The sequence below is a fragment of the Callorhinchus milii genome, unplaced genomic scaffold (genome assembly GCF_018977255.1).
Source record: "Callorhinchus milii isolate IMCB2004 unplaced genomic scaffold, IMCB_Cmil_1.0 Scaffold7, whole genome shotgun sequence".
NCBI lineage: Eukaryota > Metazoa > Chordata > Chondrichthyes > Chimaeriformes > Callorhinchidae > Callorhinchus > Callorhinchus milii.
Window position 1 is genome coordinate 21,064,540 of NW_024704748.1, and position 22,601 is coordinate 21,087,140.

The 22,601-nt window shown below is 37.0% G+C and overlaps 1 protein-coding gene and 1 non-coding gene across 2 annotated transcripts in view; both read left to right on the top strand.

Moving 5' to 3' along the window:
* The first annotated feature begins 4,303 nt into the window (after positions 1–4,303).
* LOC103182574 (cilia- and flagella-associated protein 46) overlaps positions 4,304–22,601 on the top strand; it is a 61,102-nt gene continuing 42,804 nt past the window's right edge. The window contains exons 1-20 of the mRNA XM_042336853.1: positions 4,304–4,380; positions 5,523–5,647; positions 6,350–6,481; positions 6,998–7,062; positions 7,423–7,587; positions 9,211–9,334; positions 9,585–9,679; positions 10,675–11,064; positions 11,462–11,561; positions 12,720–12,818; positions 14,131–14,321; positions 15,362–15,590; positions 16,089–16,209; positions 17,018–17,144; positions 17,841–17,968; positions 18,062–18,195; positions 19,333–19,466; positions 19,896–20,108; positions 20,922–21,144; positions 21,903–22,052. Coding sequence (XP_042192787.1) covers positions 4,335–4,380; positions 5,523–5,647; positions 6,350–6,481; positions 6,998–7,062; positions 7,423–7,587; positions 9,211–9,334; positions 9,585–9,679; positions 10,675–11,064; positions 11,462–11,561; positions 12,720–12,818; positions 14,131–14,321; positions 15,362–15,590; positions 16,089–16,209; positions 17,018–17,144; positions 17,841–17,968; positions 18,062–18,195; positions 19,333–19,466; positions 19,896–20,108; positions 20,922–21,144; positions 21,903–22,052 — 2,991 coding nt within the window. The 5' untranslated portion in view covers positions 4,304–4,334. The remainder of the gene's footprint in view (positions 4,381–5,522; positions 5,648–6,349; positions 6,482–6,997; positions 7,063–7,422; positions 7,588–9,210; positions 9,335–9,584; positions 9,680–10,674; positions 11,065–11,461; positions 11,562–12,719; positions 12,819–14,130; positions 14,322–15,361; positions 15,591–16,088; positions 16,210–17,017; positions 17,145–17,840; positions 17,969–18,061; positions 18,196–19,332; positions 19,467–19,895; positions 20,109–20,921; positions 21,145–21,902; positions 22,053–22,601) is intronic.
* trnav-uac lies at positions 18,439–18,510 on the top strand. The gene has a single exon. It is a non-coding gene; the product is annotated as a tRNA-Val (tRNA).

Genomic DNA, 22,601 nt, shown 5'->3' on the forward strand with positions numbered 1-22,601 from the left:
TCGGTGGCCTGAAGTGTGAGGCAGTAGTGGAGCCAGGAGATGTTGCAGAGGTGGGGGTAGCAGTACAGTGCACCCATCTTTGAGAAACAACAGTTATCTTGTGGTGAGCTATTAAAGATGCTATATGACTATACCCTAATTTCTTACTTCAAATATACCCTCAAAACCTGATTCACTTTAACATCTGGGCAATTTGCCGATTTAGGTCACTTGTTTCAGAAGTTATAGGAGATAATGTATTTTCTAATTAACCTGCATGGGTTAATTAGTGTAATTAACATAGATGATTGATATGTTATATCCCCAAAATTACACTGCTAATTAAAATATTTCATCCTCTGAGTAAAGTGGAAGGAGTCCCCATTTGTGTCCATTAGAAATCCTGTTATTAATCGCTGCAATTTACACTTCAATTACTGTCATCATTTGCTCTATTAGAAAATGGGGGTGGGGGAAAGTTGTAGCCGAGCACAGTTGCAATAGTTTTTGAACTCTCTCTGCTTAACCTTTTTGATTTCCTTCACATTACTTTCAGATTCACCAATGCAACAGACCAAGAGGGAAAAGTTCAGTGACATTTCAGGAAGTATTTCTTTACCCAGAGGGTAATTAACAAAAGTAAGGTGATTGAGTTTGGGATGGGCTGAAGGGTCCTTGTGACCCTTTATCCGAAACGTTAGGTTCATATTTAATCAGAATTTAGGTAAATTACAGTTATCTATTCAGCAGATCTCAAAATTAATGTGCAGTTTGTGATAATTATTTTAAATGTAAAATACTTATTGTAAAACATTGTTAGCCTGGCTCAGTTGTTAGCATTCAGTTGGCTGCCACTCTAGTGAACTGCTGGGGCAGTGTCTGAGATGCCATCCTTTGGATGAGACATTAAACATGAGACATTAAATTTCCTGATCAGGAAGATGCTATTTGGAAAGGTGAGAGAAGTTTCTCCCCTGGATAACAATTTGTCATTCACTTACTCAGTAGTTGTATGAAGGATATTGCTGTGCACAAATTTGTTGCCTTGTTCACCCGTGAATACACAGTCAGTGTACTTTACAGTAAAATCTTTTATTGGGCTTATCATGCCTTGCACTTGATATATTTGCTGGCATGATAAAACAGTATATCAAGTGCAAGGATTATTTTTATTGTAAAGTATCTTATATAGTTCAAAGCAAGTTATTTTCTAAACAGATGCACTGGCATCAACTGTACAAATTGCATTCTTTGATATAGTGGAAAGAACCAATCTGCCAAGACTGCCTTCAGAGTAGCATTTGGGATTTGGTTTAACCTGATCAGAGATATTAGTCCCTGTGACTGTATTGATGCATAGACAATCTGCTTAATATTCATTGCTACAGCAGAATATAACCAGACCCATACTGCAGGCAATTAATAATATGCACATTCTGCTCCAAATGACAGCACGGTCCCATTCATCGCCACATGAAATAATAAGCTAAGGGTTTAGTCATTTATTTTGCTAATTTTACTCAATTAGTATTTAAAGAGTCCAGGCAGATCTCCTGAACGGTGAGTCCATTTTAAAATTTGCCAATATCACAAATGTGCATAAAAATAACCCCAGATTCCATCCCCAGTGAAAGCCCATTAGAAAGGTGTCGGGAAAAAAATGAGATAGCCCCTCCACAATTATATATGTAACAAATGAAGTCAGTTTTAGAGCCCAGTGATTGACATTCATATGATCACACATCATGGTGAAAATGTAAACAAGAGTAAACCAGATCAAACATTGAGAGATTGTGCAAACCGATGAATCGTGTGAGTAGGATATGAGCATTGAGAACACTGTGACATGGCAAATGCTGACTTTATTCAATTAAAGGAGATGGAGATTTTCGAGCTCAGAGCCTTAGGGGTTACCAAAGTGCAGCAGGTGCTTCCCCAAAGCAGTGATTCGACTACAATTAAGTGAGCTATCTGGGCATGCCAGAGGAACAATCTCCAAAAAATCCAGGCTCACTAAGAAGTCTGTCACTGAGATGTGCCATCTGGCCCATAAAGTACCACAGGGTTATTCCTTTATTATTATTGTGTTACCAGTGCTAATTAAGCTCACCAGTGCCCTCAACCTTTGTGCCCCTAGGATCCTCCAGGGAGCGTTTTGAGAATTGCTGCCCAGTTTACTGCTGCATTAAGGAGAAAAATCAGTAGCATTGTACTATCAAGATGTCTACTATGGCAAGAAACAGCTGCAGATACCCCATAGCAGGCAAATAGGTTTTCTCTTAAATTCTACAATTGAACACTGTTGTTTTCATATGGACATACTTACCATCAAGATCTGTTACTTGACATCCAACTTTAGTTTTTACTACACCCTTTATATCTTCATTCAATCATGCTTTTATACAACTAATGACTATTTTAATTCTAAGTAAAGAATAATAACAATAGTCCTTGCATTTGATATAACATCTTATCACATCTTTGAGACATCATGGTTGACAGAATGTGAAATATATCCACAAAACACTTGCATTTCATAAAATCTGCCAGTGTGTGTTTTAATCCTGTGTTTGACCTCATGTGTCACAAACAACTTCAAGCTGGTTGTTCGCTAGATGTTGAAGGAGCAGCACTGGTGGATGATGGTACCTAGTCACCTAGTGATGCAGTAGACAATGCGGGTTCCACTCTCACTAAGGAACCTATATTGTCTACTGCACTACTAGATGAGCTGATACTTGCACAATGCTGCAAAATGACATGACACTGTGGTTAAAATGAATGCCAACTAGCTATGCTACTGGATTCTATTATTATTAAGAGCTCTGAGAGACTACCCCGAGAGAAGGGCGCTATATAAATGCAAATTGTTCTTGTTGTTGCATTCATAGAAATGGCCGTTGAACTGTGTGGGAACAAAGATCTACGTTATAGTTATTCGCAACTGTTCTTCAGGACAGACACTGCTGATGATTCCTAGGAATGCCAGTTGTCAGACTGAACATTCCACTTGTTCTTTCTTCCATGCTGATATCTCTGTAACAGGACAACAGTTTTGGATTACTTACACTCAATGCAAATTGCAGCCAGTGTGCCACAGACCAGCTACAGTGACTGTGAGTGACAGAAACTTAAATGGGAATGAGTGGATTCAAAAAATAAAAGAGGCGAACACAAGAGGAAGGCAGTGAGGATGCGGCCGATTGTAGTAATAGCTTCGGAAAAAGGATTCAAGCTCCTCTTGCATACATACTTCATCCAGTGGTCGTAAGAAAGTGCCAGGGTGACAATTAGCAGCGGTAAGTGCTACTCATTTAGTGAGGGATGGGTGGGATGGAGGTACCAGCTCTAACATGCATGGAACTGTATATATATATATTTTAATAGAACGTGGAAAAAAAAACACTAAACTACCAAAAGAGCAACTTAAGTAAATCCACATTCCCTTTCACGGCACTGTCTATTCTCGTCATTATCAGAGATACAGATGGGTTGTCAGTTCTCCATTGCCTTTGACCCACATCCCTTTGATTTAACTTTCGCCCTTCAGCATTGATCTCCCTGATTAGTTCCTGTTGCTTCTTGATCTGCTCCTTTTTTTTTTACACACACACCCTGGACTGCCCCCCGGATGACTTCTAAGCCTCAAATGAATTCCGATTCTGATCCTTATATCTGCAGCATTGATTAATCTGAAGACCAGCTCGGGCTGGGCTGGACCAATCAGAAAAAGGCTGCAGCAGGAGGACCAGTCTGCGTTTTGACTGGCGAAGCGCGTTGGCTGAGGTTTGGTCCGTCGGAGCCACCGTTGGAGCAGCGCGTCTGGTTGCCAGGTTACCGCGGTTGTTGTGCCGGAGCGAGAAGATGAGGCGGCGGTAGGAGCCCCAACACCCCCACACCCCCACACCCCCCGCCCCAGAGCAGCCCCCCACCCCCACACCGCGCCCAGAGCAGCCCCCCACCCCCCGCCCAGAGCAGCCCCCCACCCCCCGCCCAGAGCAGCCCCCACCCACCCCCAGAGCAGCCCCCCACCCCCACACCCCGCCCCAGAGCAGCCCCCACACCCCCCCAGAGCAGCCCCCCACCCCCACACCCCGCCCCAGAGCAGCCCCCACACCCCCCCCAGAGCAGCTCCCCCACACCCCGCCCCAGAGCAGCCCCCCACCCCCACACCCCACCCAGCGCAAACTCCCCCAGAGGAGCCCCCACCCAGCGCAAACTCCCCCAGAGGAGCCCCCACCCAGCGCAAACTCCCCCAGAGGAGCCCCCACCCAGCGCAAACTCCCCCAGAGGAGCCCCCACCCAGCGCAAACTCCCCCAGAGGAGCCAGCAGCAGTACTGAAGAGGACTGGAAAATGGATTTGAACATCAGGAAGTATTTAACAGAAGCAAAAGACAATGGTATTCTCACTCAAACTCTGCCCTTCGTAATTAAAGCCGGAAGGCTTGGGGAACCCAGAGTATGCATTTGGGGTACAGTTAGAGCTTAAACTGGTTAGGGGAGGACAAGTTTGCAGGGCTATGGGGAGAGTGGGGGTGGGGGGGGGAGTGGGATTAATAATAACAATAATCCTTGGATTTGATATAGCGCTTTTCACATCTTCTAGATGTCTTAAAAGCGCTTCACAGAATAGACTGTAAAGTGAATTGACTGTATATTTGTGGGTGGATTGATTTGTGTAGCTCTTTTCAAAGAGCTGGCACAGACCGATGGGCCGAATGGCCTCCTTCTGTGCTGTATAATTCAATGTTTCTATGAACTGCCTGGCTTGCAACTGAGACCATTTTCTATCCTGCATCCTGTTTTAAGCTAGGACCACCCGACCCATTAGGGCTTTGGCTTGCAGGGTGAATAGGAGCTGAATAGGAAAAATCCCTGTTCCCAGTCTGAGTCCTGCCGATGAGCCAAGCGGATTGGTCTGTCATTAGGAGTGACAGACTGCAGACCTACCTGTTGTTCAATCTCTCCTAAGTCTGTTATGTGATTCCTTATCATAAACAAAACACCCACTGCCTTCCCTTTACTTATTGTTTGTTACTTCCACAAACAAGGTTAAACAAATCAGACATGACTTGTCTTTTATGAATCTGTGCTAATTGTCACTGATTAACCAATGGCTTTCTAAGCATTTGGTATCTGTATTCATGTTCTAAAATGTAGTGTAACAACAACAAAATTACATTTATAAAGTGCCTATCACGTTGGGAGGACATCCCAAGGCGCTGGATAGACAGAATTATGGACCCGTACAGTAAAACTCACATAAGTCTTATCTTTAGGAATGGTATAATCACCTATGTCGTACATCCACCTGAGTCCTATTCAGTTTCCTATCAAAACCACATAGATTTTGTTGCACTAGTCGTATTAATCACCTCCTAACTCTCCGCGGCTCGGCATCAGGTTGAAGAGGACTGGAAAATGGATTTGAACAGTAAATACAAACAATAAAGAAAGGGAAGTGCTCTGAAACGCTAAACTGTATGAAGGGCACTATATTAACGCAATTTGTTTTTTGGTTTTTCTTCCAATTATTTTTAAGATATTAAAGCACTGAAGACAGCTTATGAACTAATAAAAATGGCTAACAAAGAACTATCTCCATTGGATGGGAGTGAGAAGTTTAACACTGATCTATATATACTTTGTGCGGAACAGGCACTACAGGTACTGAAATATTTACTGTAACTATTGTAGTATAAAATGGTGTATGTGTTTTCAGTGGATATGTTTTTTTTATTTTAAAGAGGAATGTTTTATACAACTGAAAATCTATTGCTTATTAAAATATCGTTAATTCTAATACTGCTCAACGGAAAAAGTTTAATGAAATTTCTTGCATTAAACTGGTTGTCTAATTTTAAAGTCTTAAAAAAATTATAATATTTGTTCTTAGATAGGTATCACAACTTTTTGGTCACCCTGTATAAGATATGACAAATCCCTGAAGTAAGAGAGTTTTATTTCAACTTTGAACGTTCTAAGCTTTGTATGATAGTAAAGGTAAAACTATTGAATTATTTAGAAAATTTGTCATTGATCAGTGTTTATAGCATTCCCCAAATAGAAAACATATTGCTTTTCAGACTCTAGCAATAAATCGCTATTTGGTCAACTTCAGGATGATATCATTATCATTACATATTACAATGGCGTGGCAAAAATAAAGTGGTATAAGAGTGATGCAAAAGCATTTTGAATAAATTAGCTCAAATTCATACACTAATCTGTTTAAAAGGCAGATGGATTTTTAAAAGGGGAATAAACAAATAGATGCTTGGAAATTAAAGGTATTAAGGGATATGGTGAAAAAGTGTAAAAATGGGATTAAACAACCTTCATTGACTTATAAATATATTTCTTTCTTAGCTTGGACTTAGAGATATGAGCAAGGATTGTCTGCATATGTATTTTAAGGCAAATATTCCTACCAATCAGTTCTTGGGTCGGGCATATCTTTGCCAAGCTCAACTGAGTGTCCCAACATCTGCGGAAAGCACAGTAAGGTTTTTTTATTTTAGCATTGTATTCACATTCAATTAACATTGTTTTTATTAATCTGCTCAATTGTCTAAGTGTAGTAAACCTACTCTTAATGAATGGAGCAAAATAACACTCAAACTGAATTCTTACATTTGCATATGCAAGTTAACAGGCAGTATCTTTGATGTGATTATAAATTAAATTTGAGAATTAACTAACATTTGTCTTATAGTTATTGTAACTGTATATACTTGTAAAGTAAATAGTTCAATCAATTGTGTTGTTTGCAATTTTTTGTAGCTTTTGTTTAGAGACTTTTAAATTCCTTGAATTCAGCCACAAACAAGAATGATTCAGAACTAGTAGTGTAATATAACTGTAATATAAGTGCTCTGGGACGCTATCCTGCATGTAGGGGGCTGTATAAATGCAAGTTGTTGTTGTGTGGTGGTGGTGTCCTGCTCTGAATTGCTATACTGCAGATTCCTAACTGGAACATAAATTTAACTAACAGGTTTTTATTACTTTTTCTAGGATTATTTGGATATAGCTGTATCATACATCCTCAAAACAATAGAATTTGCTACAAAACAAAGCAGGTATGTTGGTTCTAATTTTTGGTTAAATCACGTGAAGCAAAAGTTTGTGTTTGATATTATTTAACGATAAATGGGGGTCTGAACCCACAACCTTGTGATCTCACTGCCTATTCTCTATTTAATGATGAAATTATTTCTGTTGTGCTTGTTTTTACGTTATGCTTTGGGCTCTTTTGTCATTTTAGTTGAATCATTTAAATTGTCTGAAGATCAATTTTGACAAAAAACATGTATAAAATTTAATTTACCATTTTCAATCCTCGTGCATCATGTTTTGAGCCAAATATCTTCTACATTTCATATGCTAGCTATTTGACTATGGTATACCTTGAGCATTTAAAAAAATGTATTATTTTTCAGATACCATTTTTTGGTGTACAATGCAAGCGTTATTTACTGGATGATGGTCAGACCATTTTTGAAGCCTGGTATGTATGCTACATTGATCCCTAGCCTCTCTAAAGTTGTTAAGGCATTGGAATGGATTGAAGAGCAAGACTACGAATGGAGGGCCCAATTAATGATGTAAGTCACTTACAATTTTTCCATTTTTCTCTTTTTGCTTGAATTAAATATTTGAGCTAGCTTTGGATCCAACCATTGTAACAACAATAATAATCCTTGCATCTGATATAGTATCTTATCACGTCTTTGAGATGTCTCAAATCGTTTCACAGAATATACTGTAAAGTGAATTTTGTGGGAGAAACGTAGTAGCCAATTGTGCACAGCAATATTGGTGATTGGGTGTGATTCATGTTATGTGATTCATGTTATGTTCAAATTAATTTTCCATTTACTCAATACAGTGGAGCCTGTTGCATAATTGGATTGTTACATTGGTATCCATAAAATCCCCACCTGCGCAATAGCGAATCTGACTGCGGACTCATGTGTCCGGCCAATTGGCTCCCTGCAAGATGGCTGGTTTCTGCTCTACACGAAAAAATGACCAAGTTTGTGTTGCAAAGCAGAAAGTGATATCGGTAACAACCCAATGATCGGAAGTTTGCCTTTTTTAGTGTGGAGACCTAAAATGGACAATATCGGAGTCGTTTGGTCAATGCAGATCTCGCTTCCTGGTTTGCACACAGACAGCAAAGCAGAAAGTGACATCAAAGTAGTGATCCAGATGTTGGCTTACAAATGCGAAAAGCTCGTAAGGTCACAGGTTGCTGAATGAAATCCATTGTGCAACCATGTCATAATGTATTTGCAATATAATTTAATGTGTTATGAGGGGGTTGCAATATAGTTGGGAAATATATTTTTAAATAATTAGCACATTGATACCATCTAGTGGCTATTTTTTGTAAAACAGTTTTATCTCAAATTTAAATGAAGCATTCATTCACCGTGGTTATAATTTTTAACTTTGCCATATTGAGGACGTTACTCTTACTTTTTCTACCTAGCTGCCATTTTGTAAAGTAATGGCTAATAGGCTCACTGTTCTTTCTTTAGAGTGAACCAGTGGACCTATTTATTGCGGTATAGGGCAGCCCAATTATGGACATAGTTGTCTGTGTCCATAAACTCAGATCACCAGGTTAAAAAAGCATTAAAAAAAAAGCTACTTTCTGGATCACTGTTGGTGTCACTTCCTGTCTGCAGTGCATACATGGTGGGCAGGAAGTGATGTCAATGATGTATCCGGCAAATAGGCTTAAAGGTACAAATTATTTCCACACATGCAATGTGCGGGAAGTTATATCAATGGTGATTATTGGCGACCTGGACAAAACTGTTTTTTAGTGCAGGAAGTTGGCTTGTTGAACCTGGAAGCCAGATGTACCGCACTTCCGATATAACATGGGTCCACAGTACACCTATGCTATGAGCAGGACTATGATAAATGTTGGACGTTTTTTAATTTGATTGCCCTGTAATTTCATCTTTGTTGATTTCATGTTGAAAGAGAAACAAATAGAATGGATTTCACATTTTTTTTGTACCCTGCCTCTTATCACCCATGCCATCTGGTTGCCTGATGTAATTCACTTTTTATTTTAGAATTGTATTCGAAGCAAGACAAGAACATGATGTACAGAAAATCCTTTAAGAAAAATATGAATAATTATAGCTTTATATTTAACAAACTAGTGCTAATTTGCAGAAAGCAAACATTTTATCTTAATGTATTTTCAGTGCGCTGATTGAATGTCTTTTGGATGCTGGAAAAACAAAAGAAGCCTCACAATTTGCAAAGTCTACAGCGGAGTTTATTAAAGCTTATGTCCCACGTATGTACAAGACGATCTTCTCCATGCAGGTAAAAATATACAGGTGTTCACTGGCTAGGGTTTCTGCTTCTAGTATAAATACATGGCTTGGCAATAAGAACATAAATTTAATAAAGTTCCCTGACGATATAAGGTAAGATTGCTAAGAACTAGCACCAAACATCTACCTAAACAGAATATAGATGACTAAAAGCTCTGCCTGTAAGTTTTCTGTGATCTGTGTGTTGCGGTTTCCTGCTCTTTGTTAATATATTTTAATTAGGAACTTGTCATACTCAGGTGTATTATAACCTTGTGGACAATGCGAAAGTGAGAAAAGAGGTCAAATCCAACACTGATCTTACAGCAATTTATAGGATTCAGAAATTAAAATAGTAAGTATCTTACTGTAATCTTTTATATTTGCAAAATTAAGTTAAAGAATGCAACTTACATTAATGCATGGAATTGCATTTTTTATGTATAAAAAAACTATATCAGAATCTTGTATTTTTGAAAATTGCAAATAATTTCTATTTTGGGCAGTCAGCATTATAGCTCAACACTAGCTCTGGAGCTCTGTGCCTGTTTAGGTAGATGTTAAAGATTCCATGGTACTGTTCGATAAGATAAGTGTTCCGGTCTCCTTATCAACAATTCCCCCAAATAAAATTGTTCATTCACTTCATGGCTGTTTGAGAACATTGCTGTGTCACAAAGTCACACAAATACAGTCACTCAATGTTACAGTATATCTTGTGAAGTGCTTTGAAACATCATTCTGATGTGAAAGCCACTGGACTAAATTATGTTATTGTTATAAAATACACTTTAAACCCAAACGAGAAGATAACCCCAAAGTAAATTTTAATTAACCTTGCTGGAACAGATTGTTAAATTATACAACCATCGCTTGATGGGTGCACTGTCATATCTCAATGATCCTAATCTTAAGTATCTTTGAGACGAGTACCATCAAGGAAATTAAAGCAGCATTCTCCCAATCAAATTTAAGTCAAAATAAAGCACGTCGAAAAATACCTTCCAATAATGAAAGAAGGTATAAGAGTTAAATATGTTAAAATGAATATATATGAGTAGTGTGATTTATGATATGATTTAAATCATGAGGAATGCATTTAGATAACTTGTTGGACAAAGAGATTTTTCCTCCATTTGTTAGCTAGATTTCAGTGTGGATTGTAGAATGTAATGATAATGTTTTAAACCATTGCAGTCACAAAGTACTGGACAGATATAAACCATTACAACTTATTATGTTCGCTTTGAAGATTTAAAATCAATGTTCATGAATAACACTCATCAGATTTTATAATTGCTCAGATTTATTTATTTAAGTGTCTAATTCTGTAATTTTGTGCAATTTTAGCGAACTTAAAACAAAGGAACAACCAAAAGACCTCTCAGATCAACTGACTTACATCTATCAGCTTTTAACAAATACACAATCTCAGGATAGCAGACCTGGAAGTTCTGACCGAAGCACATCGTCGGGCACTGGCCGGCACTCATCCAGTGGGAAGCACACACCCATTGGAAAGCACACACCCACTGGACGGTACACACCCACTGGCCGGCACTCATCCAGTAGTCGCCACACACCCAGTGGTCGCCACACACCCACTAACCGGCCGCACACGACGCCCCCTCAAAGACGATCAACAATATTTGGACGACAGCAAACATCTAGTGAACAACGGCTCACACTTGCTGAACAGCAGCTAACAGCAATCGTCCAGCAGCTTCCTCCAAGCAATAGGTAGGTTTGGCACATTTAACCTGATTTCTATTGTTATATTATTTCAATCATTCTTTTGACCATTTGACAACTTTTTGAAGGTCTTTGCACCATTTGTATGAAAACGTATTGGTGGTTTGGGCAATTTTAATTTTTATTTCCCTTCGATTCTAGCACTTTGCTCTATCTACAAATGTACAATATTGTAGTGATACCTTTCTTCAGAAAACAGATATTTATGAAGGATTACGCCTTCACTAGATTGTTATTATTAATGACGATTGCATATTTTTACCAGTTGAAAATGCATTTCTCCAAACGTAAAAGTGATGTAAAAGAATTTGTTCCCAGTGGCATCCAACTGTGTCAAAAATATATATGCCAGTATAATTACCTTTATTCATCTTCCTCCATTTAGATTTCCTCTACTAATGGAATTAGCTCGCCTTTCATTAGATGTAAAGAATCCTGAAGTGGCAGCAAGTTGCATTAATGAACTTAAGAAAGATGAAATGAAAGTAAGTAGCATGAACATATACATATCTGTACCATTTGACCAGTAGTTACGCAGGCAAATAAGTAACATATTCAATGTATAATAGTTCTCTTTTAAACATTTTAATTGTACGGTATATGAAGAGAATGCTGAGATAATTACTCTGCAGATCTAGATCAGAAGTGTAAGAGAATTAAGAGCCTAGAATTTATTGTGTCTTTTTATCTTCATTGATTTGTTTTCTGCCCAGAAACTGATGTCCTGTCATCTGTTGCTTCCTTGATACCTGTTGGATATAATAATAATAATAATCCTTGCATTTGATATAGCGCTTTTCACATCTTTAGACGTCCCAAAGCGCTTCACAGAATATCCCACATGTTGGTTTTAATTTTGATATGTGATAGAGGCATTCTGTTTGCAACACTATTTTTATTAACAAGAGGAAATACAAATCTAAAAAGTTTATTTGTGTATTCTGTTTTTGTATTAAATAAACTTTCATTTTGGTTACTGGTGTAGTAGGATAGAACATTGTCTTTCACCTCTCAGAACTAAGTTTAATTCAGTGAATAATTATGGAATTAAAGTCTGTTTTCTTTCAATGGTAAGGATTCTTAGTGAAATTAATGAAGGCTGAAGGTGACAGAAATACCTAGCAACTATAGTCCTATTAGCCTGACTTTAATAATTGCATAAGTGATGGAGTCAATCATCAGAAAGAAATGGAAAATTAGTTGTACAAAAATAATGTAATAAATGACGGTCAACATGTTCTGATCTTATCTGACAAAACTAATAAACTTTTTGAGGAGGGAACAGCCTAGATTGAAAAAGCGGAGCAATATGATATGTATATCTAGATTTCCAAAAGGTGTTTAACAAAGTACCACATGAAAGTCTTCCTCACAAAATGAGGTCACTGTAAATTAAGGGTAAGGTACGGACATGGATTCAAAATTTACTGAAGGGAAGAAGGCAGAGGATCATTGTTTGGGGAGTTAGGCAAAATGAGTGGCAGCATTATACAAGGTGCTTCAGGATCCATATTGGAACTATTCCTCTTCCTTATATATATAAATCAATGAATAATCTCTTCTTATTCCTGTTTTCCTACATTCCTAATAAACAATTTAAAATTTTAATTTTGTATAATTCTCAGCTTTTTTTTGTTCTACAGGATTCACGAACAGCTATTGAAATTGAATGCTTAATATGTGAACTAGAAATACAGAGACTTGGCGTTAAATCAGAAAAATACACAAAGAGTTTTGTGGAGGTACTGCAGCTTAAATATCTATATAGAATTGCATAGAATGTACAGCACCCAAACAAGCAATTTGACCACCTAGTGCATACTCCACACAAGTTTATACTCCACTTGACTCTCTATCTACTGTAATCCCTTTTCCCTTAATTATGTATAATTGTAATCGTGCTGTGAAGTACGGAAAAAATATGTGACCTATTTTGGCATAAGGGGAGAGGGTGAACAAATTTTACAACACAATACTGGTCAGCTCTTCCAGTGTTCTATTTATTGCATTTTTCTCCCACATTTGAATACCTGCCATTTTTTCCTCTCTCTCCTGAAGGTATGTTAATTGAGGTTCAGTTGGGTGTGTACACTCCGGGTCTCACCAAGTGGCCATTATTCATTAGCTTTGACAGGAGAGTTAGAGGCCAATTATGGCACCCCAACTGAAATCAGCTAATTCATTTTCTGATAGTTTGTATCATTAGTTAATCTGAGTACATTTTTTCACAGTGATAGTATTATTAGTAGTCCGTCTTGTTGCTGTTATGAACATGTTGCTACTGTACTACCCAAACCCAAGTGGCATCACAGCCTAGGCCTGGACTGACTAATGCAGATTTTGTAGGATTATAGACATTTTCTAAACTCTTATTATTATTGAATGGATATTTGTTGATTATTATCTTTTGGAACCATCCATGTGTCTTTACAATGGGATCTATTAAACACATCATATTATAACCCCCAATTGGACAGATCTCCCAATTATGTTCCCAATTGTGATATCTGTGAAGCTGGATCTACGGCACTACAATTCTGTCTTGTGGATTGCGGTATTTTATTGCTGGTTAGTGGGCTACTGATTTAACATTAGCAAGTATTCCTCTAACTGGTTTTCAAATGCTTCATAAACCTGGTTTCACAAATATTGTCATTGATAATGTTACAGTCTCCAGCACATTCAAGCACATTCAATTTGATCAATATTGAATACATCACTAAATTAATACCTTTATGATGCTTTCTTAGGACACCGTCCGGCGTGGAGGGCGCTATATAAATCCAAGTTGTTGTTGTTAAATACAATTTTCATTTGGAAGTTTTATACACAGAAAATGATTTTAAAATGAATTTCTTAAAACAAAATGGAACTTGAATTCTTTCATGTCCATATACAGCGCCTTGGGATGTCCTCCCAACGTGAAAGGTGGTATACAAATGTAAGCTTGTTGTTGTTGTTGTACAGCCATATAGCTATTAGGTAACAAATGAACCCTGCATGCTTAATGGTGATTTTGCTTTTATTTTGTTTGTGTTATTTTTTCTGCCACAGAAATGCTTGGGAGTAATTAGGAGATTGGATCAAGCTCTTCAAAATGCTATACGTGAGGGGGATCCTAATGTTATTCAGGTTGTTTGTGTGACCCTGTGGAACGTTTGTTTACCTTTGCTTCAACCTAGTTTGCGTAAACATGTGAAGAGATCACTAAGCAATGTGGCAAAGATTTTGGATGAGATTGACAGGTAACTAAAGTTCGAAGCAAAAGAATAGTTGTAGTAGGAAGTAACCGTTTGCTTATTTGAAATCACCATCGAACAGTCCCTAACGTAGTGTGGATTAGATGCAGTTTATATATTCTACTGCTGTACTTCTTCAAAAAGTAATGCAATGAAGTAAGAGATTTCTATTTTAGCCAACTGCAGTCAGATACCAGTTCAGAAGAGAGGTTTGGATGTTGGCCCAATTTACTATATTTGGTCTCATTCTTCCCAAATTCCCATCCAATTGTCTTCCCATCAAATTGATTCTAAAAGGAGTCCAGATTCATGGCCTCAATCAAGCTTCCAGTCATGAATTGCCCTTTGTGTAAATAAATACTATCTGTTATGTGTCCTGAAATTGCTTTTCACAACCTTATTACTACATCCTCTTGTTCTGCCTCCTTGGCATGAGAATGACTTGCAAGTTACAAAATTCATTTTGTCTAGGGCAGGTATCAAAGAATAAAGATGTTACCTGTCTAACTTACGTATGATCCATGGTTGTAACATTTAACCCTACGTCTCAGATGACACTGAACTATTTTGCTTTCTTAGTTTGATGTTATCTGAAACTGATAATATTACTTTGTAAGTGCTCTGATTAATCTTCACTATTCAATAAATATACAACATAGAGCTATCCCGCAATTTATTGTTTTGAATAAAATCCTTCTGGGATATCCTTTTCCTCCTCATCCTATGATATTATTGTAATCTAAAAAGGTATTGCTTGTTTCTTTTGCCCCCTGTCACATTGATGTTGATAACCTCTGCCTTTATTGAGCTAAATTACAAAATTTGCAATTTGAAATGCAGTATTTTACCCGAAAGATTGTTTATACTTTTTTTCTAGACCTATCAATTTACTAAAATGGGCATAAAGTGATATTTAAAACTCAGAAGTACCTAAAATGTAACTTTTTGTTGGTGAAATTTTTTTTATGTATGAAAACTCCACAGAAATATTCTGTTATATGGAATTTGGAAAAGAAATGTACTTTACTCTTTTGAATGTTTTGTAGTCTGTTGATAAAGCTTCGATGTCAAGTTCATATGGAGGTAGCTTACATTGAGGAAGAGGATGATCGGATAGATGTTGCAATGGAGCATCTTAAAAAGGCATATTATTTTGGTAATGGAAGCTCATACCAGGAACATATTGAGATAGCACTACATCGTTTGGAAATATCTTCAATGCTTTATGAAACTCCTGAAATCTTAGAGGACAAGGCAGCTAAGATTATTGAACAGGTAAAAGGCAAACAATGTTATGTCCCATGGAAAAGTTGTGTTATATTTAAAGCATTAAAGAAGATATTCAGCTTTTATGTAGAATGGTAGAAATTATAGTGCAGATGGATGTCATGTTCGCTGGACCTAATTATTCTAATTCCAATTTTCTGTTCCCTCCCTGTATACTTTTATATTTTTCTTTTTCAAACATTTATTCAGCTCCCTTTTAAATATTGTTATAGTCTCAGTGTCAACAGCTACACCCGGCAAAGCTTTTCATTTTTCTTGCAAGCCATATTTCTCTGTTTCCCTAAATGAAAGTTGACATTTCAAATCAATTATTATTTAGGAAATAGAGAAATGTGGTTTCTAAACATGAAAACTGAGCATAGTTTTGAGTGATTTTGTTCCAAAAAACACTTAAACTATGCTGAAAATTGTTATAATTTAAGGTATAAGTAGTGTTATATTTATTTCTGAATCAACTAATGGCCACTTATAAAATTTTTGACATAGGCCAAAAGAGAGACTGCATCGCAAAGTGTCCGAGAAAAGCGTTCTTTGTTGGTTAATGCTGGGATAACTCTGGCTCCCGATGCTTTTCAAATGGTACTGGATAGTGAAAATGAAGCCAAAGGTAAGGACTAACATTATTCTTTAATTTTATTAAGAAGTACTAGAATCTCTTGGCTGTGAATGCAGTACTACATTTTGTTTCACGAGTTCCCTCCATTAGGTGTTAACCTGGCTCATTAGTAGCACTCTCACCTCTGAATTAGAAGTTTGGGGGTTCAAGCCTTTCTTCAGGACTTTGAACTCATAGTCTAAGCTGGTACTCCAGAACAGTGCTGGGGATGAGACAGTAAACTGAGAGCCCATCTGTGTCTGTTCAGATTAGAAAATAAAATCTGTATGGTTTGGTTTAATCTATTTTGGAGCCTTCTATCTGAAGTTGTCAATAGATGTTTTCAATTGTTTTTAATTTGATTAAGTTAAATAGGTAATGGACTGGGTAACTAAGAAAAAAATATTCATTTTACAGATTGAAGGGATTCCCTTAAATTATAAGTAGCCAAGAACATTGATGTGGCTATATGTGATACTTATTTCTGCCAATTCCTGGCCAACAATTCCTCAAATAAAATTGGTCATTCACTTCATGGATGTTTGTGGGATATTGCTGTGCACAAATTGGCAGTTACATTCACAAAACAAATACACAATCACTTCACTTCACAGTATATCCTGACGTGAAGGCGCCATCCAACAACAACAACTTGCACTTATATAGCACCCTCCACACAGGGTGTAGCATCTCAGAGCATTTAATGCAAGGATTATTATATTATTGCAGTTTAAATCACTCATATTATTATTTGTGGAAGTAGAATTAACATTGCTATATTTTCAGAATCTGTAACTAATTACTACAATGTGTCTATCAGTTTCAATAAATCCAGATACTTCTGGTTTAATTGGTCAACTAGCTGCCAGAGCTCAGCATCACATTCATTGTGTTAAGAAAGTTAGAGGACATCTGGAAAGACTTGGAACTGTGAATGACAAAATGAGGTAGGGGAATGCTGTGCAACGGTAAATTATTGTACTGTATATATTTTCCTTTTAAATTAAGATGGAGTGAGAATAAATGGATTAGAACTTAGAAAAAAAAGTAAAGCAGATAAAGCAGTATTATTAAACAAAAACATACTGCAGATTAGAAGTTGCTGGGAACACTCAGCAGGTCAACAGCAGGTCTGACAAAGGGTCAAGTCAACCCGAAATGTTGACTCACCCAGTTCTGACGGAGGGTCATGGGCCCGAAACGTTGACTCACTTTCCTTTCTCCATAGATACTGCCTGACCTAACATTATTAGGTGTAGCATTTCAATAGAAAAAGATGGCAGCAATTCCCTTTGTACAGTTGATATTTAAATAATACTTTTGAGATCAATTATATATTTATTTCATTTCAGGCAAAATTTTGAGCTCTCAGTATCTTTCAGTCAATTTCCCTGTCAGTAGCAGGATTATGTTTTGTACCAAATAAGCATTCATTGTGGTTAAGCTTTTTTTTAATGAAAGAATAGAGAGGTTGAAAATAAAGTGAATCAACTAAATATCCATAACTAATCTGTCATATTTCTATAAATAAAGTCAATGTTGGCAATCCTGATGTAAATTTATGTATTGGTATGCTGTTTTCCGTAAATTGAAGACAAACTTGCGGTTTGTAATTAATTAAACCTAAATATCCTGATCCACAGAGTTAGACTTTGGGCAGATTTAGCTAAAGTTGCACGTAAGGAAGAAGTTTGGGATGTATGTCGTGCAGCTTGTCGATTTTGCTTATTATATGATGATGGCCGATGGAAAATGTCATATCCTAGTAAAGGTGAGAACAGAACTACAAGCTGTTTCTTTAAAGAAAATCTTTTAAAATGGACAAGATAATGCATTTCGTTAACACATGGATTTTTTTTTGCAGGAAAGGGAAAAACAACAGAAGACAGCTGTGCTACTAAGTTGTCTTCAGGAACATCACATCAGCAAAACCGAGCTTGTGCTTTTGAAAGGGATTTGATTCGACTCTTTGTGGATGTGAGCTTCATCAACGGAGAGGTAGGATATTCAAAGTCTATTTGGTTTGCCACCAGGCTATGATAGCATTGAAGTTATCTATACATGTATGTGTGTGTGCATATATATACGATTATAACAGCTGATTGATCAATTAAAAACAGAAAGATTAGAGGAATAGACTGTTGATCAGTAGGCAATCACTTCAAAAGATAATGGTGGATGAATGATGTCAAAAGAACTCATTTTTGCCATTAATTTCCATGGATGATCTTAGTACTGTGGAGTCCTGTAGCTCAGTGGTTAGAGCACTCGCTTTACAAGCGAGAGACCTGAGTTCAATTCCAGGCAGGGCGAAACCTTGGGCCAGTTTCCTTACTCCACACGCCTAATAATAATCCCTCCAAAACCAAAAACAATAATAAATTGGTCATTTTCAATCTACGACTGTTTGTGGGACATTGCTGTGCGCAATTGGCTGCCGGGTTTGCCCACAAATATATACAGTCAATTCACTTTACAGTGTGTTCTGTGAAGCGCTTTGGGACGTCCTCCCGACGTGAAAAGCGCTATATCAAATGCAAGGATTATTATTATTATTAGTAGTAATTAACACTTGCAATAGATGCTCTAAAGCCATTAACCCTGTTGAGATTATTACAAAACAGCACCTTCTTGAAGGTTTACTATTCTGAAAGTACCCACTACCATAAGCAGTCTTTAAGAACAAATTGACTTTTACAGGAGCAAACTCTTTAACACTTTACAGAATTGTAATCCTTATCATTTACAAATCTTTCTAATTATAACCTTTTTTATTTTTAATCAAGCTTATGTTTGTTCAGACTGGTCAGCTGAACTGGCCCTGTGTATTCCTATAGTGCTATAATTCCATGTTTAGATTCAAAATATCTATTTCTAGTATAGTGTTAAACTTTGCTCTCTGTTTATTTGTATTTCTACATTCTGAATTGTGAAACTAATTGTGAAATAGTATCTGATTTCCACTATCTAATTTCTTGACTGCTACTAATTTCATATATATTTATTAAGAATTTGTTCAAGTATGTTTGCACTAAATGTTAAATGTAATTGTTTTTGATTTAAAAAATAATTTGTGAATTGCTGACGTTTGGTTTAACCCAAATGTAAAGCTTGATGGTATTCTAATGATTTCAGGCTACAATCGCCTTGTTGAACAAAGAAGATATTCAGTATAACAATCGTCCCATTCCACCAGATGATAAAAGTAAGCATCCTAAAGGATACGTAGCCCCAAATCCAGAAGAAAATCCAGAATGGATCCAATACAGGTATTTCAAACTTAGTTTGATTTCTCTTTACATATTTTAAAAACTGTCAATGTATTATGTAGAAAATGACAGAGCAAGAAATGTAAAAATGTCTGTGGAGCATTTTTGTAGACTTCAAGTGATTCAGAAACCAAGAATATTCCCAAGAGTGGTCTATAAATGGTATAATGGGTAAAGGCACTGCTCATTTCAATTCAGGGACTCCAAGGTGCCTTAATGCCTCTGGGTTATGGAGGGGAAAATGAACTTGGTTTGTTACTCATGTATAAGTGAAAATAACATTATCATTATTCAATATGAACTAGTAGTTTACATCACTAAGACATTTCTAATTTGTAAATATGGACAAAAGTGTACAATATGCTGATCAATAAGAAAATATGATAAAAGTAATGTTCAGCCCTTATACTCTACTGTGTTCATTTAAAGAGATTGGATAGACTCTCTGTCTCAGTATGCTACAAAGAATTTCTTGCGAGGTGCAGAATTGGGAGTGGAATTAAAAGATCCATTGATAGTGTGCAATGCAGCAGTGTATCTCTGGAATTGTAATCATCATCTCTTAATTGCTGGGAGATACAGAGAGCTTGTTGATACTTTCCAGTCTTTACTTGATGCAATGAAGCAAACTGGACATTTAGGGTAAGTTTTAATTGTCGAATGATGAAGACTTTTTTTTCAATAACTTTTAAAATGGCATTAATTTATTTAAAAGATCTACACAGCAAATAACAAAGTTTAAAAAAAGTTTCATAACATATTTGTCAAATCTGGTAAAAAATTATGAATTTTAGTCAATAAATATCAACTATTTTTTGGCTATGTTAGAAATGTTTCAACCCAAAGACTGACATACATCATCTTTGTTACTACTAATTCAAATTGAGCTGTTGGTGTTGTCCTATGAAGAGGCAGCAACATTCTGTTTGTGTAATCGAAAACAACATAGCTGGTGATCGAAAGCTCCACGTCAGGAGAAGGTCCCAAGGCTGGACTGTCAGGGATTTAGACCCGAGAAGGGGATTGAGATCAGGAGGGGTGTAGGGCAGGGAGGGTAGGAGGGCAACGGTCGAAGAGTAGGGTCTTGAAACATACCTTGAAGGACCAAGGGAGGGAGTAAGGCGAACGGACTGGGATGGAGTTCCAAAGGATTGGGGCAGAGAGGCTTGAAGGCCTGAGCACCGATGATGGGGCGCGCTGGGCTGGGCGGGGGGGGGGGGGCGGGGACATGGAGCAGGCCGGAGCCTGATAAACAGAGGGAGCAGAGGGATCGATATGGCGTTAACAGGTCACAGAGGTAGGAAGGAGCAAGGGCATGGAGATGAGAATGAGGATTTTGAACTCTATCCTCTAAGGGATGGGGAGCCAGTGGAGCTGGGTGAGGGTGGGGGTAATAGGGTCACGGAATCTGGTGTTGAACACTACCTACCAAAAAAATTTTTTCTGTATTTGTAGGGAGACTATTCTTTTGGTAATGTTGTGCAATGCCTTAGCTCAGGGCTTGATTCAACCTTGGATCCCTAACCCAGTTGACAACATTGAGAAAAAAGTATCCGATAAGGTTCCAACAGAAAGTAAAAGGAAAAAATCACTGGCAAAGAGAACTGAAAAGCCAAGTGCTCCACAGATTCTTTCGGTTGAACCTGAAGGCATTCCTTATGTGAATAAAGCATTAGAGGTATGTAAATTAATTCAAGATAGTTTTCTCTAAATTTTAATCTTGAGGTGCTGTCCCAGATTAAAACATTTGTGAACAAATGAACAATGAACAAAAATTAACATGAACAAAATTGGGCATTAACTGACCAGAATCTCAGTATACATACAACTTCCAGTAATCTGCAAGTGTAACAATGAGGGCAACTGAATTTAATTTATGTAGGTTTTTCCTTAGCTACAATTCCAAAGTCCAAAATGTAGAGACATATCTTACCCAATTATAAATGCAAACAGTTATTTATATCAGTTATCTGGCATAATATGATCTTCATGAAGTTTTGTTATAACGTATCAGCATATTGTAATATTTAGAAGGTGAATGATTTATGAATAGCATGATTTCTTTTGGTATGAGTTCTTCGAGGCAATTCTTCATTTAATTTAGTGAAATGAATTATATAAAGAATGAAGGATGTTCAATACTCCTGTAAGGCAATACTGTTTGCTTTCTGTTTGCTGAGGTTCCTTGCTTATTAGTCCTTACTTATTATGCCTTAAGAGGCAAAACATATAACCTAAAATCACAAATTGCTGGATGATTGAAGATAAGCTTCACCTAAAGAGCATGCCTTTTCATAGCTAGTTGATTCTTACTGAAAATGTGACAATTCTATAAGAATCATAAACCCCAAACTGATAAAGGCATTGATCTCAGTTTATTTTAAAATAATTTGAGAATAATCGCATTATAACAAATACAGTGTGTTTTTACTGCAGGTCTGTGAATATGCAATATCTATCACAAACAGAACTGAATACACTAATACTGTTCCCATTGCTGTGAGACATCATATTCTGATCACTTGGGTCAGAGTAAAACAGCTTCTACAGCAGCAAGTTGGATCAAAGCTAGGAATTGAAGATGAGGTAAAATATTTTTTAAACTTGTGTGTTGATTTTGATGTATATCTTGAAGACTGATGAAGTTGGCTGGTGGATTAATTATACTCATGATATTATTCATTTCTGTTTCATAGAATCATAGAATTATACAGCACAGAAGGAGGCCATTTGGCCCATCGTGTCTCTGCCTTCTCTTTGAAACGAGCTATCCAACTCAATCCCACTCCCCCACTCTCTCCCCATAGCGTTGCAATCTTGTCCTCAAATAATTATTTACCCCAAATAATTAGTTTCTGGAAGATGTTAAAATCTTTCCCCGAATAATTAGTTTCTTGGAGATGTTAAAATCTTTCTCCCTGCAGCTAGTTATGTTATTGACAATATTTTTTAACTTTTTCAATAATTGATTCACACATTTGCAGCATTAATACTGCCTGTAGAGTTACCGTTCTAGATTTAGATGCTGTGTGGGAACAATATTAAGTGCATTAGATTCAGGCTACAGTTTTCCACAGACACGCCAATTATGTGATGAGTGGAACCCTCAATATTGCTACTCCTTTAAGTAATTAT